Raw genomic sequence first — 17165 nt, 5'->3', positions numbered from 1 at the left:
ATAATTATCAAAAAGTCTCCCATCGTAGAATTCAAGGAAAATAAAATTATGCGTTTAATAAAAAAAAAAAAACATTTATTTTGACAACATGATTTATCTTACCTTATAAATGCGAGAGTTTTACAAAGACAGAGATTAAGATGGTAAAATCATGGAGGCAGAAATCAATTAGAACTTTCTAAGCTCAAAAGTACAATGGAGCAATAAAAGTACAAAATTCATCCCACCGCCCTCCTCCAGGCCAATTGTTAGTCAAATGTCTTCTAAAAACCGAATTCTGCCATTGGTTGCGTTATAATTCAGACCCATTAAACACTTTTCACTTTTCATACTGAAGTATTTTCCTTTTGTTTTGTGTCATTGTTGAAGAAGGAAACACTACCCACCCCCACCCCACCCCCTACATAAACCCCTCCCATCCCAGTTAAGTTCACCGCACTTTCGGGCCTCGGCATTTTCCGTGAGTGTTCGGGTTTGTGTTGTGACGAAAATCCAAGATGGCAGCCTCCATGAGCACCGTGATTGCTTCTTTTGCAGCAACAAAGTCGCGAGGTAAACTTTCTGATTTAGTCTGACAATTTGTATCCTTTCATCGAATGTCACGAGAATACTCAGGAAAAGTTTCCGTATGGCGCCACCACTTTGTGAAAGCTTGACCGCACTCTGCCTTGCCTGCTCTGCTGGATTTCTTTCAATTTGATTTGCAGAATTCGGAATGAAGTCTGAAGAAACAAAGTTTTTCAGCCGGCGGTGTCTTCTAAATCTACTAAATCTAATCTTTTGTTTACATTTTTTAAATTTATTTAAGTTCTTAATCTTAACTTAACCTTGTTTATAAAAAAAATTACATTTCATTTAATTTTTTTTAATAATATAATTCATTCAAAATCAAATCAAATGACTCTTTTTCTTTAAAATGTTCAAGTTCAACTTTCAAGTTTGGTTGATAAACAACTTTGTTTACTAATCAAATTTTGTCAAGTATGTCAAGTTTACAAATTATTTATTGTCACTAGAATTTGAGCACTTTTTTTATATTTCAAAACGACACAATAAATACTACAATACTTATGAAAGTTGTTTCAAATTCGATGCAGTAGTTTACTGCAAGCAGTTGACGACTATATTCCGACTTCACCATGGAGCTGCGATGGGACCACATCACGAGAAAAGAACTCACACGTTGACTGCAACTCACATCTCCAAAAAATTTACAGGTTCGCTTCATTTGCATAAAAGAAGGTGGGTATTTTATATCAATGATATCATATATGTCGGTCAGCTTGGTTATGTGTTTCAACCATTCTATAGCCATGACGACAGGTTATGGTCGCATATGAAATAAATGTTTGTACGAATTAGTTTTTCTGGAACAGTTGAGGAGGTAACTTTTCTTAATTTGTTGTATGTTTTGAATTCAATTGAAAACTTGAGACATTCACCCAAAATTCTTAGACATTCTAATATTTCAGGGATCACCCTTAACTCAAGTACGGAGTACAGTAAAAAAAAAACTGTTACGGGCTAGTACCTGCATATGCACTTCTTAACCTGCCCTTTATCATAATTGCTTCTCTCCACCCAGGAGTGCAAATTGGTACCATGCGAGAGCTGGGGAGTAACCTGCGATGGACTGGCATCCTGTCCAGGGGGAATAGAAATATTCTCAGTCATTAAATGCCAATAAAACCAGATATAAACACCGGCCTGATGAGCCATATTGGCTCGGGACAGACTTTACTTCCAGCTAATGAGGCCTCGAGGATGATTAGACAGGATTTATACATCTTTTCAACCTTCTCTCTTTCACGCAGTTTCTCAACAGAAATATCCCACCAGCTGGAAGACCCAACCATTGACCAAACCCCAGAGGAGACTCTGCTGACCATTAAAGAGAAACCCAAAGGCTATCTAGCCTGGAAACCAGTGGATGACGTCTACCTGCGTATGCATTATCCACCCCAGTTACAGACATTTCAGGATGCTATGGAAACATTAAGGAAACAGGACAAGTGGATGTTTTGTCGTCGAAAGAGTAAACATGAAGACAGGACGGTAACCATCTCTATGAATCTCGACATGGCTCTACAGAAAAAGGTTAGGGGGACAAAAAAAAAAATGATATAGTAATAAAAGTTTTTGGTTGAACAAAGAAAAAATGAGTGGGAGGTGGGACTTCCAAATTATCTGCTATCTATTCCTAATCTTATCTTCATCTTCCTTTCATATGCCTCAGAGTTTAGCACGTCAATACAATAACAAAATGTCCCAGTCAGAAATATTTGACAGAAAAATGTGTAAACTTTTCAGCCTTCTCTTTCTCTCTAGAAAAAAGTGGAGCCATTCCAAGGTGTAGTACTTCTTCCCCACCCCTTCAAGTCGGACAACAGAATTCTTTGCTTTGCAAGGGTAAGTCTAAGACCATATGTGCATCTACAGTTTTTACATTTTACACAAAAATGGTCAGACAGTAGGATGGTTGGCTCTGTGCTGTGTTAATAAATTCACCAAATGATGTCGTTTTGCATAGTTTATCTATCATTAATAATATCTCAGAGAGTTTGTGTAGTCTGATAAGTCAAATATTTTCACATTAAGTTGACTCCTAAAGACCGGTTCATACTTCCTGCGAATGTGATACATTTTTTGACGTCACAAATTTGCAACGAATAACTCGCATCAATTGTCCTGTGCTAAACTCCTGCGAAACATTCACTGCGAAAAACGGCCCGTCCTTGACGTCAACACTCGTATCGCATTTGATATTACTCTCTTAGAATTCTCATTTTGAAGTGAACATTTTATTTCACAGGGCACAGATGAACAAAATGCTATCGATGCTGGGGCCGACATTGTTAGTGATGAGACCATCGTTCCAAAGGTCCTCAGCCGGAAGATCAAGAACTATGACTACTGTGTGTCGACGCCTGACATGATGCCGGAACTGGTCCCACTGAAGAGATTGCTCAGGAAGAAGTACCCAAGCTCCAAAAGAGGTGAGAGGGTTATTTTTATTCCTATAAACCCTCGCAGGAAAGATTGGTAAATTTTGGTTCCAAATAATTGGAAGTGCTAGAAAAAGATTCTTGGTGAAAAGCACTGCAGCTGTTGATAGTATAGACTACTTTGAGAAAGTGATATAATAATAATAATAATAATAATAACCGTATTTATAACGCGCCTTTTACCAAAGGATACAAAGCGCCAGGTATTATTTCTGTAAGGAGTGGGGCGAAATTTTTGAGATATAAGACCTAATCCTTAAGCACCATGTAATGGTTTACAAGGTGCTTTGGCGCAATATGCTGCCAATCCAGCCAGGAACACTGGGGCGAACCCCTTCCTTCTCTTTTCGATATAGTATAAAAAAGATTCACACAAAAAAAACAATTGTATCTGAGAAGGATTCATACATGAGTCGTTTCTCAAATATCTGAGGGTTGGTGTCCATTCCTGAATGCTTTGGCAAGAGATTCGGTTGGTACCTGTTGTCACTTCGCTTAACACTTCGCTTTGACCCCGTGAAATTAATGACAAATTTTAAAGTGCTCTGTGGATCTAATTTGATACTATTCCCTTTTTAACACTTTTTCTTCCAGGTTCGGTTGGGCTGGATCTTCGGAGTATGATACACAGATACAAGAAAGGACAGGAATATAAATGCCAGATTAAATGGGCCCATGTCAATGTTTCAATCGGAAAGGTAAACCCAAACATAGACATTGGGTTTTTTTGTGACTTTTAAACTTCTCAACCTACAGGGTTTTCCTTGGGCAATTTTAATAATGTGGGAGACTTTGAATTTCTTCAAATGCTTCATCATTTGTTACAAAAGGATGTCCTGAACTTGTTTAAAATTGTTGGTTTTTTTTTTTTTTTTTTTTTAACTGCTCTGGTGATCTATTTGAAGCATGTTTAATAAAGGGTATGTGTCGTCATGATCAAAGCAATCCTGTGGCTCTCACCCAGTTATAGCCCACAAGCACTCGCTCTCCATTCACATGATATGGATGTCATGGCATGCAGTAACTGGAAGTTTTCCATGTACAGCCACAAGCCTGCTTTGATCATCACGACACAGCCTATTAAAGCTTTTTTGTGCGGTTAGATCAACGATAGATAATACCAACGTTGAATAACCTGTAATGACTTTTGACCCTTCACAGCTGAGCCTGACCAATGAGCAGCTTGAAGAGAACATGCAGTGTGTCATAACAGACGTCAGTAAACACAAGCCAGCTGAATTCAGTAAGCATAATCTGCATTCATTTTTTTTCTCATAGCTGAACATAATTTGTAATGCAATCAACATTTCAACAAAAGTGTTTCTGCTTGCTTAATTACGTGTTCGGGTCTTGGGAACCATCTCCCCTCCCCCGTCCATGCTCAAGCAAGGACAACTCAGTAGGCACTACCTCAAGTGTCGCTACAGTAATAACCATCCCCCTCCTCCAATTCTAGGGGAGGGGGCTGAGGAAAGTTTGTAGTGTAAATTGTTTTGAATAAACCTGCCTTGATGATAAAACCAAATCCAACTGCTTTTCCCAGTTTTATTATAAGTTTCAGGGAAGGTAAACATTTTTAAAATAAATGGCACTAAAAACCTTTGGTTAGAAGCCTACAGCAACATTTGATAGTGTGAAGCATTCTAAGTAACATTTCACTACAAAGTAATGTAGTTATGTAAAAAAAAAAATACAAGTTGTTATGGCCCAAAATTTGAATCTCAGAATCTCTGTACCGCAAACAACTTCTCAGATTGTGTATTCCTTTTAGGGATTATTCTTCCTTTTGTGGACATATTCGCTCTGGATTTTCGACGATATCTGAAGAAAAAAAACACCTTTTGAAGTTTTCAGATGTTAGTTTAATTGTGTACATCTACAGTTGTATACATGTAGTACTGATAATAACAACCGTTTTTTATAAAAAAATATAGCGCTTTTCACACCCAAAGGGTGTCTCAAAGCGCTTCCAATATTATTACCCCTGGTCACTGGGCCATTAATTCATACCTTAAACCATCTCAGCTCCCTTGGGAGTGTACAGCCAGTGGAACAAATATGCACTGTTTAGCTAAATCAATCACAAGAACTATGTCTGCCCTCACAGGTACCCATTTACCCATTATAGCATTGAAATTTTGCACTTAAGAGTTTATTTCAATAATTCTTTACCACATTGCAGGTCCACTTATCACGAAGATAACGTTGAATGCTTTCCTTCTTGACGGAGTTGCCCTGGAATTCGAGAAGTATCTGCCGAAGCGAGAGGACGAGTTCAGTGCCATGAAGTCAAGTCAAGAGCCTGAGACAAAGCAACTCTAACATGCACAGAGGCAGTTGAAGTATTAATTCAACAGGGATGGGATTTGATGAATGTTGATATTCCTGAAAACAGGCTTGAGTCCCCCTTATTCTAGGCACAGAACCTCTCAGATATGACACAGGCCTTGTACTTCACTGAGACAATGGAGGTAATTGTCCCCATTGCACCCTGGTGCCCTTGAAATGCTCCAGTAGAAATGTACAATTTCCTTATAGGTTGCCCTTTACCAAGGAGAAAAAGTCCATTGTGCCATTGCCCTTTCAAAATCGAAGTATGCATACTGGCCTGAAATTGATCTCTGGCCGCACCAAGAATGCTGCAGATTTAACAATCTTGTAAAACTGATGTGGCTGTTTTTTTGCTGTTTTCTCAACAAATAGACACTGTATGAAGCTGAAACTGCCACAGTGAGTTATTGTATCTCAGCATTATGTTGACAAAACCTATCTATGACCCTACCTTTAAAATCAAAACTTAACAAGGTTGTACGAACATTGTATATGCAAAGCTATTACAACAGTTACTTGGAAAACTTAATGCAATATTCATGGTTCCGATTTCCAACTAGAAAGTTGTAAAGTTTCGGTTGTAAATAAAAACAAACAAGTAAAGGACATTGTATATGGTATAACTATCATTTTTTGTTTGTCTTTTAAGTGTATATAATTATGTGCGAATAGTGCAAAAAAAAGGGAAATTCAAGGAATCACTTTCAGCAGTCGTTTTCACCTACTTGTTAGCATATTCCAAAATTCATCTTAATGTTATTTTAAATGTTGATCTTTGAAAATCAGGCACAAAAACACGAGTGCAAATTTAGGCCATTTCTCCGAGACACATTCATACAGGAGCTTTCATCTTGCATCAGTGTACCCTCCTGAAATATGTCAATTTTTCACTTTTAGATGTGGGAGGAAAACCTCAAAGTTAGGCGCTGCCTATTTGTTATTATTCTGCCGTTCATGCATCAGTCACAGTGCAATTAGACACATGCAACGGTCGTAGGTAGCGCGTTGCAGCTCTAACTGTGACTGACTCACACACATACTGGGATCGAGGGTGTGTGTACCGTCCCCGTAACTGCACCGCGCTTAACAATTACCATCTTGACTTCATGACTAACTTCAAAGGGGAAAATCTCAAAGGGGAACAACCTTTGTAATAACTCGGATACTCCAAATCCAAAGTTGGGCCTCTGGTATGAGGTGAGAACTAGGGTCCATAGAGACGAAGGGTATCGTTTAATAAGAACACACGTGAAAGCCCCCAGTCATTTAGAGACACAAACCTCAAATTTACAACCATATACATTTTTATTCCCACTTTCAACACCATGAAAAGCTTTTAATCTTACTTGCCTCAATTAACATGCCTGGAAATTCATTATCTGTCAAAATAAAAATCATACTGAGCACGTAACATTTTTTACAGTTTGTAATACACACATATATTTTACATTTTTCCTGACCCTGGAGTTATATTTTACATGGCATGATTTAAACAAAGTTGTTGTTTTACAAAACAATCATCTCACAAAATTAATCTGCTCTTGTTCATTTCATCCTTGTCAAGCATTTTGATTCTTTGTCATAAGCTTCATTAGTACCTATGTTAAAACTACATGAACTTGTTGTCGCACTCCATAAAAATAAATATTAATGGAATAAAACGGAACAAAAAGGTTGGCTGAAATAAGGTGAGGCATATGACAACACTTAAACATCATCAGAAAGCCAGGGGCCAAATTCATAGAGCTGCTTAAGCACAAAATTTGCTTAAGCACGAAAATAGCTTGCTTATTTTACACATGTTACTGGCCAAAATTTCATGCCATATACATTGCTTGTGACTGGTATTTAGCTGTCGATTACTAAAACGTGGCCGGTTTATCTGATTTCACTAAGCAGTGTTTTTTTTTAGCTTAAAGGAAGTGGACACTATTGGTAATTACTCAGAATAATTATTGGCATAAAACCTTTCTTAGTGACGAGTAATGGGGAGAGGTTGATGGTATAAAACAATTAGCAAAAACAATGTGAGAAAAGGCTCCCTCTGAAGTGCAATAGTTTTTCGAGAAAGAAGTAATTTTCCGCGAATTTGATTTCAAGACCTCAGATTTAGCACTTGAGGTCTCGAAATCAACCATCTAAAAGCACAGAACTTCGTGTGACAAGGGTTATTTTTCTTTCAATATTATCTCGCAACTTCGATGACCGATTGAGCTCAAATTTTCACAGGTTTGTTATTTTATGCCTATGTTGAGATACACTAACTGTGAAGGCTAGTCTTTGACAATTACCAATAGTGTCCTGTGTCTTTAAGCAAATTGGACTTAATCTTGTATTTAGCACCAATATTCACTAGTCAGTTGTCAGTTAAAGGTATAGTGTCAATTCTGGGACAGTCCTTACAGCTGGTAGTTTCTAAACTTTCGGAGGATGTCACTTGCAGGTTCACTGGTCCAACCGGAAGGTCTGGAATATTCTGAAGACAACAACAAAAAAACAAGACATAAGTGGAAAAACAGAAACAAGTCAATGCACACAACCAACATATTTTTCAAACAAAAATAATGAAGACAAAATACCCAGCTGGCTAAGATCGTCAATTTTATTCCTGATTAAACTACAAAGTAAAAGTGGAACGGTCTAAGCCAGGGGTGGTAGGGTGGGTCAAAAAAAAATTAAGAAAAATTTGTTATCGTTGACTATTCTTAATGACCCAAACCGTAATTATTTTCAATCTTACCAATGTTTTGCAAGCCCAATTATTGTGTCAAACAATCCTCAATTTAACAGGAAAAGCGTGAATAAACTCTTACCATAGCTAGAGGGCGGTGTCACAGTGTGTGCACATGCATCTGTTTCACTCTTTCCAGCTCTGGCATCTACTGACCCTGCACCTTCTTGCTGATTTTCAAGCATTAGATCTTTCTTTTGCCTTACTGCCCAATGCATTGACTGAAATGATCATAAAATTGATAGTTACGGATGAAATAAAAGTGAATAGTATAGAAAGAGAATGACTTTGAAGATTGTTTTTCGCACTGGGGATAAGGAAAATCACTTGTTTTCCCACTTACACCGATGTGCATTCAGTGCATTCAGCACTGTATATTCGATACTTTCTCGAGTTCTGTGAAAAAAAGCGACAAGCAAATCATTCAGGTGGGATTAGAACCTGTGACCTTTGCATTGCTCTAAGCAGAAACCGGGCCAAACCCCTTCTCTTAAGACAAGTGTACTGGGTTCTTTTACATGCAATGATAAATTTTAATACCAACACACAGACAATGTGACTTTACATGCAATCCAAAGGACAATTAAAACCAATGGTTTAAAAGCGTCTTGCTTTTAAAAGATCACAAGTGTCAAGACCTTGACTCGAATCCAAACTCCGCTGATCAGAACATCAGGGCTCGAGTCCAGTGAACCTGACTACTCGGCCACAACACGCAAGATTCTCATTGCAGCCAGCAGCCACAGCTTTTGTAGCCATTGTAAAGTGCCTTTGGAGCCAGATGGTATGGAGTAACGAACTGGGACGTCATGAGCTTCAACACTGACTTCAACAGGGGCCTTTCTCAAACCTCGGCTTCGGCTCCGGCTCCAGGCTCCGTCACTCCTGCTGATATTCAAACCGGCGCATGCAAAATACATGCTGCTCCAGAGGCCAGTTCATTCTGTGTTTCCACTGCGTACGCAGCACGCGAAGCTCAAGTCAGAGACGAAGCCCAAGCCGGAGGAGACAGAGCCCACTGGAAGCTAAGGTTTGAGGAAGGCCCCCCCCCCTACCCCTTCCATATCACTCTTTCTCATACCGTGTGCATTGTGTCTTTCATCGCAATCCAAGAAGTGTAAGGCACCGCCAGTCCACTCCGTCTCCAGTAGTCATACTCTTTTCGTTTTTTCTCATCTGTCAGAATATCCCGAGCCCTCTGCAGTTTGGCAAACTTATCAGCTGCTGAAGGATCGTCAGGATTCTTGTCTGGGTGCACATCAAGCGCTCTGACTTTAAACTCTACATTAATTTGTTCTGTCTGCAAAAAAAAAAAAAAAAAAATCATGAGTTAGAACAAGGATCATGCCTGAATTATAACTTTAAAGCAACAATAGTTGTATGCTGACACAATGGCTGAGCCTTTTGGTACAAGAGTTGCAAACACATCTCAACCATGGTTTTATATAACTAGTTTTTGGAACATCTGGTGGAAGATCTGCCCATTCGGTCTCGTAAGTTATGGGTTTAATTTAAACTACTTCACTTGACTTGATCCTTGTGTGAATGTTGATGCTATCCTCGGCAAACATGTTTAACGAGTATAGAATGATAGGCATTCAAAGAATATAGAGTTACGATAAACTAAAAGTGTCTGAAACATTTTAGCAACCTGAACAATACTACAGTCTACAATTCTATATCTAATGACCAATCATTAACCATTATGTGGAGAATTTGTTTATACAAACAAAACTGTGAATCACATAATATAAATAAGGACTATCCTTTTAATTATAAAACACAGCCTTAACTGGGTGATAGTGTAGGATAACTGTTTGTTAACATGCAACGGAGAGTCAAATCTGGGCTAGGATATAGGCTATTTAGTATTACTAGGGGAGAGTGTGCATGGCATGGGATTGGGCTAGCCTTGGTGAGGTAAGGTTTTTTTGTTGCAATCAAAACTTACCGATGAAAGCTCATCAGCTCCGAGCAATTTGTAAAAGTCATCATCATCAGATCTCTGATTATTGAAAAGCTCTTCCATAGTTTTGAACGTAAAGTCTCAATCGATTACGGCAAACAGTGCTCAAGTTAAAACAGAAGCTGAAATTCTTTCAAGACTTTTTGTGTAAGCAAAATTTCTAATTACAAACAGTTTACAAAACAAACAAATAGAAAAGTTTTGATTTTTTGGGTAGCACCACCCTCATTCACAGTCAACTTGTCATTTTTTCAAACTGTTCTTTTCTTAACACAGTACACCCATCATCTTCAGATATGTTCATTCAACCAAATTTCATGTGAAATACACACATTATTTGCCCCAGAGATTCTCAATCAACACCTCAGTTTTCAGCTGGAAGTAGTTCCTCATCTGCATTGACCAATCATCACTGAAAATCCCACTGAGGCAAAAAGTTTTAACCAATCAAAATTTCGTATAATGTGTGAACACCACATTCTCATCCAGCTTTGTAAGCATGCAACAGTCACAAACATTCGGCAGAAGTTGCGGACCCTATGGAAAAAGAACGGCAGATTGAGGGCAAATGTTAAGAATAAAGACATGTTTTATTTTTATTTAATTTTAATGCAATTAATAATATAATTCTAATGTGTGTTAGACATATAAAATATTATAAGCTGTATTTATGTAACACAAAAACAATTTTATGTATTTTATAAGTAAGAAATGGTTTATAAAAGTATTCGAGAGTTACTTCAATTTGGTCGAGGGTACTCATCACGGGTCATTGTAAGTTCAAGATGGCCGACGTAGTCGACAAAAGTTCTTTGGAATCACCAATAAAACGTCCCCGACTCGAACATAAAGAGCCACTAATCACTTCCCCAAATACAGTAGAAGCAGAAAAGTCTCATGTACCGACAGGGACTGATATAAAAGCAATTTATTCATCGAGAGAGAGATTTTCGAAGGGAAAAGATTCGCTCAACTTCGACCCCGGATCTGGCGCTGGATTCGAACATGGACTTCCGCCCGACGAAACTCGCGTCTTATCAGACAGATTTACTTCAGATTTGGATGATGATTTTCTTCCAGAGCAAAACGGTTGGTGTGAACTTAACGTTACTTAAACTTCTGATACATTATTTGAGGTGGATGTAGTTTGAGGAGTTGTAGATTGGTTTGTTTGAAAAAAGAATTAATTAAAAATTAGTTACCAAAATGTAAAATAAATATTGTTATTATTAGCCTATTTTTTTATATTTTTTTAAAATAATTTTTACATTTTTTAGGCCCCTATATAATTATAATATATAAATATAAAATTCAAGTTTTTGTTGACATTTCTTAATTATTTTGTGGTTTTATAAATTTACTGTTTATTCTTTCTTTATTATTTATTGAATGTTATTGTTATTGTTAATAAATGTTTTTAATTTTTCATATATGAACCATGACGGGCAAATAAAATAAACTTAGAAAGTTAAGTTGTATTCCAAAAGCAAATTGAAACTAATCGAATGAAAGTTGAAGGCGGCCTAGGCAGGTATGGTAGTTTGGATTTAAGCTGGCACTGGCTACAAATTATAGCCAAAAACTATGTTCTCTGGGGTGGATAAAAATTAAGCCAATAGTTTGCGATAATAATATTAATTTAATTGTCCTTTTTTGTTGTGTAATCGTTGACTGCAGAGGGGAGGTAGAAGAGGAGTTCATGCTTGATAATGTAAATTAAGCTTTAGGATACTGTATTTACATGTGATTGGTTGCAATAAATATAACGTGGGTCGTTCGACACTCGCTGAAGCGTTACAATTATTGTGATAACATTTTATTTGACACTCTGTTTTTTATTTGCCTTTCCAGGTGACTGCCACAGCGTTTTGCGCCGGGCATCTTCCAGCAGTCCAATAGCCTCCGACACCAACAACACTTCCCCAAGGTTTGAGGAGTCTGATGCGGAGAGTGATGGGGAAGAGAGCAGCTCTGTGAGTGACGAGGGAAGCTTAAGATCCCTCGATGGTGATCTAGATCTTGGCTTGGGTGATTGTGATCTGGTACAACCAACAGGTAAGATGTAATCCTAGGCTAATGGAGGTCTTCATCTCACCCCAAAATTGGATCCGGATTGACAATTTCTTTGTTTTTGTTTTTTAAGAAAATTAGAGGGGAGAGGCAAAAGCTATTAACTTGTCGTGAACTACGACGATCAAAAATTAGGATTTTGTATCAACGATCGATGAAAATTCAAACCAACTGGTCCTGCTGGCTAATTGGAAAAAAAAAAGTGAAGAGCAATGGTCTACAATTCAGTAATTTAGATTGACTTTTTTCCCCTTGCTTTTAATCAGTTGGTCCAATGGGCTGGCTTCACCGACAGATGATGTCAGGCGTCCATCCACGTTCCATCCTCTCAAAGCTCATACCGAACATGTCTGCATCCCTGCCGCAGGATCTAGATGAGTTTGAGGTGTGGTCTATCATCGCCGATTACTTCAACATGCTGCGGGAGCCACCGCGGCGGAAAAAGCTGCAAAACGTGAACACGTTTGAAGACGCCTTGAATCTGTTGCGGAGCTCTAAGAGGATCATGGTGCTGACAGGGGCAGGGGTGAGTTCTATGTCTTTAAAAATGTTGGGGTTAACAAGCCAGGGACTTTCATAATTTGTTCTGTTTTCTCAACTGAAAATTTCACAGGTAACTTTTATTGAATCTTTTTAGATAATGTTTCCTATAAATCAGCATTACGTTGAGGAAAAACCAATCAAGATTACAAAGCCATGCCTGTAATTCATCTTTGAGAGGGCAAGGCCATTTTCATTTTGCCCAGGGCACTTCCATTAGAAAATCTTGAAGTCAAAAGGGAAAGTTTTGAAAAGACCAGGTAAAGTAAAGACCAGGAGCAATGGAGGCCATGGATTCCACGGTCTGCACTTAATTTCAGGCCAGGGTTCAGTTGTGGGAACCAGACCGCTGTAACAGACTCTGCCTTAGATTACTCCAAAATCCATACACGGTTCATTGGTTTTGAATTCCGATGCTTTTTATTTCCTCAGGTTTCTGTATCGTGTGGCATCCCTGACTTCAGATCAAGAGATGGTGTCTATGCCAGACTTGCTGTGGACTTCCCAGACCTCCCAGATCCACAGGCTATTTTCGATATCAACTACTTCCGACGGAACCCCAGGCCTTTCTTTAAATTTGCAAAGGTAGGCCGAGGCTGTCCGGGCTTCTTTGTCTCTCTTTTTGATTCTTCACTTTTTCACATTTTTTTTAGGGGTTGGTACACAAATCAATTTACAAGGCACTCTAAGCAACTTTGGGTTATTTTTATTGATGTTAGCCACTAACAATATCAATAACATATTTTGGTTGGTAACCTGTTTGTGCTAAGCAAGATTATGTCTTTTCCAAGTATTATTTTTAACAGCCATGATGAATTTGAAATCGGACACTGTTCTTTGTTTCCCAATGTAGGAAATCTACCCCGGTGAGTTCAGACCTTCCACATGCCATAAGTTCATCGCTCTGCTTGAGCAACACGGCAAACTTCTACGCAACTTCTCTCAGAACATTGACACCTTGGAACAGGTGGCTGGCATTACCAAAGTCTTGCAGTGTCATGGTGAGTCAGTCGTGTAGTCAGTCAGGCCTCAAGAAAACCCAAGGCACCCACAGCATTTGCCTTGGTGCCTAAGACAGGGCAACTAGTGTCAAAGTCACGACTATTGATTGCTTAGTGGAGTCGCGACTACTGTTTTTCAACTACTCGGTTAATCGTGCCGCCACGACTACTACAAAAATTGAACCAATTGTGTCGCTAACGATTATTCACGACAATTTACTGACGAAACACAATCAGACATCAGTGACACAATCCTTCAATCCTTTCAATAAACCTATCCAGTTCATCTCAGAACTTTTCATAAACCATCAGTTCTTCAATGACTTTAACAGCGCAAGATTTAAAACTTTAAAACTTGCTTTCAAAACTAAAAAAAGAAAGTCTCTGTTTCTTGCCAAAGGTTCCTTCGCAACTGCACACTGTACGAACTGCAACTACGAGGTGGATGCGGACGCCATCCGACAAGACATCTTCAACCAAGTGGTACCCCACTGCCCTCACTGTCCCAGAGACCCAGACGTCCTGGCCGTTATGAAGCCCGATATCGTCTTCTTTGGTGAAGGGCTGCCTAAAGATTTTTACCATTGCTTGGATGAGGATAAGGACAAGATTGATTTGCTTATAGTCATTGGATCTTCGCTGAAGGTGCAGCCGGTAGCCACCATTCCAAGTAAGTGTCTGAGAGAAACATGTCAGCTGGTTTTAGTGTTTGAGTCTTTTTCAGTGGAGGGGTAGCCAGAGACACTTTATTTATATTTAGGCATGATATTCTTCCTACAATTTTGTTTGCCTTTTGAAAATTCAGATTTTCTTTTTAATAAGACAACCTACATCATGTGTACATGTAGGTCGGCCCTTGTACTTTTTTCCTCAATATTGACTCGCCAACAAAAATTCACCTTAAATAATTTTGCTTGTTTTTTTGTGTCGCTGCTTTTTATTAGCCTTCTTCAAATTTGTTCTTTTAATGACCATTTAACTTACCTAAATTAAAAAAATTATCTGTGACCAGAGTGTACAAATGTCTATATTATCTTTGTTTCCTTCTTGTAGATGCTGTACCAGGCAATATCCCTCAGATTCTCATAAACAGAGAGCCGCTCCCCCACATGAACTTTGACATAGAGTTGCTAGGGGACGGAGACGTCATTGTCAACGAAATCTGCCGCCGTCTCGGTGACGACTGGGATCAAATCTGCGATGGCAACCAGCTGGAGGAGACATCCCAAATGCCGGACGTGCCAACTCCTGCGGGTTCCGACTCGGTGGGGAGCGATTTTGAAACCATGGTTATGCCAAAGAGGCCTGAGGAAGGCTTTGAAGGTGCCGATAGCACCAGTTGGGTCGGTCGGTCGGAGCGGAGAACGGACGATTCGCTGCAGTCTTGTGACGACAACGCAGAGGCAACTCAGAGAGAAGACAACTCTAAGGGAGAAGGACGAGGAGATATCGAGAAGTCAACGACGCCTGAAAGACTTTCCAAATCACCGAATATGTGTAGTTCCGTTGAAAGGGCCTCATCAGCTGGCACTACTTTTAAAACCAACACTGAAACTAACACAGTCAATTCAAAACCTGAATATGATGAATCTTCACCCAATGAAGATGACACCCAGCAAGATCCAAAATCCCACCCCAACCCCTGTCTTCAGAGTAGAGATACCAAGACCTTCAAAGATATACTTGTGACGGAAAAATCTCAGCAGCAAGACGGTGACATTTCAAGCACAGTGTGTGAGGACACCAAGCCACAAGGTGCAAAGCCTAACTGCACAAATGCCAATCAGTTGAAGAACGACCAAGTCAGTCAGACAAATGAAGCCCAGATTCAAGAAACAAGGGAAAATCTAGAGGCTGAGAACATTGAAAACGTTTACACTAAAGATGCTCATACCGTAGCCAATAGGAGAGGGGACAACGACAACAATGAAGGCGCAACAGAGGAGGGCTCTCACAGCTTCAGTAAGGCGAGTGACGACAACACAACTCAACCAAAGAGGAAACGAAAAAGCAGCATTGCCTTATACTTACAATGTAAGTGGTTTTTAATATACAAAGTGGCAAGTAGCTCTTCAAGAGTATAACATTGTTGTAGAGTGTTTTAAAGAATTGTAAATTTTTACAAATTGTTCAGCCTTTGAGAAAGGTGTTGTTGAGGTTGGAAAGTGAGGCCATTAACAGTATTTGGGCATTTTTACTGTTCATTTTGGTTAGTGTTAAGGTTAGGGTTAGGGTTAGGGTTAGGGTTAGAGTAAAACAGCAAACAACTTTACTGAAATATTTACCGGGACATTTCAAGTGGCTCCGAGGCGATGGGAGAGGGCTCTGTGTAGGCATTAGGTCTCTTCCATGTTGCTGTTGGACAATCTGTTTGACGATAATTTGAAATTGATCCATGATTTTATTTTTTGATCACTACAGCATCTTCCTATCTGTTTGTTCCTCCGAACCGCTACATCTTCCACGGGGCTGAGGTATACCCTCCCTCCAAGTCAGTCAGCCCCTGCAATGACACTGACGACATCAATGACAGACATTCTGTCGACGACCATGACAACAGTGACATCGAGGACCACCTCCGTGACTTCATCGACCATAGCGAGGTACCGTCAACCAGCAATGCTCTGACTGGTGATCGTCAGCACGAGGACTTGCCCCCAGCGATGGATAGCTCTGTATTGCATCTCGGAAAGGGAGGCTCGTGTGAACCACAAGGTGACCCAGTGTTCTCAGATACCCACAAGGAACAAGAAAGATCTGAACTGCAAGCTGAAAAAACTCCACTCAGCGAGGCAGACAAGGGGGTATAGGGTGAGTTTTTTTTTGGGGGGGGGGTAGGTGGAAACTGGACGTTTGTAAAAACCAACAAGAAACACTTTTGGAATTGGTAGGACATTTTCATTGGTGAAACTGGACAAACTGGCAAAAAAAAAGGGATGTTCAGTTAACAAAAATGTCTTTAAGATAGACTAAAATGAAAATATTCAGACATAAATTTCGACATATATTTAGCAGACGAGTTTTCTAAATTAAGGTAAATGACTGCTAAGGGGATGGTGTGCCATTCTATCATTAAATGTGGACAGTTTCTCACAGCGAAACCTGTCTTCATGCTTTGTCTAAAAAGAACAATGAATTTTGAAAAATTATATTAGCAGTAATTGTACTGCACTCCAAAACTCATATCCAAAGTTTTTGACTAAATTGATTGGCCTACAAATTACCTCATACAATAGTCTAAATTAGAAACAAGGGTGCCTAAATGTCACCCGTTCTCTCTCCCCTGTTCAACACCATTATTTCAAAGGTATTCTAGTTTTACTTGAGTTTTTAGTTAGAGTATTTAAGATTTAACATGACTTTGTTTCTTGTGTGTAATTGAAGATTGGCAAAAAGGTGATTGCTGATGCTGATTGAAATGATATCCAGAAAAATGTTATTTTTTATACACATTTTCAATAATTATAATCGGGTTTGCGATGTGACTTTAACGTTAATACTTTTTGCATGTTTTTAAATTT

At 39.1% G+C, this 17165-nt stretch overlaps 3 protein-coding genes across 5 annotated transcripts; 2 read left to right on the top strand and 1 right to left on the bottom strand.

The window, feature by feature from the left end:
* The first annotated feature begins 450 nt into the window (after positions 1-450).
* LOC139952932 (large ribosomal subunit protein uL1m-like) lies at positions 451-5947 on the top strand. Of its 2 annotated transcripts, none has more exons than XM_071952256.1 (8): positions 451-552; positions 1098-1242; positions 1815-2097; positions 2329-2409; positions 2813-2996; positions 3600-3703; positions 4167-4248; positions 5188-5947. In XM_071952256.1, exons 1-8 carry the CDS (start codon positions 498-500, stop codon positions 5325-5327), a joined length of 1074 nt encoding a protein of 357 aa, XP_071808357.1. In that variant the 5' UTR covers positions 451-497; the 3' UTR covers positions 5328-5947. The 2 variants fall into 2 exon arrangements, with proteins under 2 accessions (XP_071808357.1, XP_071808358.1); XM_071952257.1 differs by having other exon boundaries at positions 471-552; positions 1101-1242.
* Positions 5948-6632: 685 nt separating this feature from the next.
* LOC139952931 (dnaJ homolog subfamily C member 12-like) lies at positions 6633-10561 on the bottom strand. 2 transcript variants are annotated; one of them, XM_071952254.1, is made up of 4 exons: positions 10019-10561; positions 9149-9367; positions 8150-8288; positions 6633-7812 (listed from the first exon to the last, which is right to left on the bottom strand). In XM_071952254.1, exons 1-4 carry the CDS (start codon positions 10094-10096, stop codon positions 7736-7738), a joined length of 513 nt encoding a protein of 170 aa, XP_071808355.1. In that variant the 5' UTR covers positions 10097-10561; the 3' UTR covers positions 6633-7735. The 2 variants fall into 2 exon arrangements, with proteins under 2 accessions (XP_071808355.1, XP_071808356.1); XM_071952255.1 differs by having other exon boundaries at positions 10397-10561.
* Positions 10562-10800: 239 nt separating this feature from the next.
* On the top strand, positions 10801-16627 carry LOC139952929 (uncharacterized). The gene is made up of 8 exons (XM_071952253.1): positions 10801-11122; positions 11885-12088; positions 12370-12629; positions 13076-13228; positions 13497-13644; positions 14045-14314; positions 14698-15678; positions 16066-16627. The coding sequence occupies exons 1-8, from the start codon at positions 10819-10821 to the stop codon at positions 16452-16454; spliced, it is 2709 nt and encodes a 902-aa protein (XP_071808354.1). The 5' UTR covers positions 10801-10818; the 3' UTR covers positions 16455-16627.
* Positions 16628-17165: the final 538 nt, after the last annotated feature.

This window comes from Asterias amurensis, chromosome 21, assembly GCF_032118995.1.
Source record: "Asterias amurensis chromosome 21, ASM3211899v1".
NCBI classification, from domain to species: domain Eukaryota; kingdom Metazoa; phylum Echinodermata; class Asteroidea; order Forcipulatida; family Asteriidae; genus Asterias; species Asterias amurensis.
This window is presented reverse-complemented; position numbering and strand designations above follow the sequence as displayed.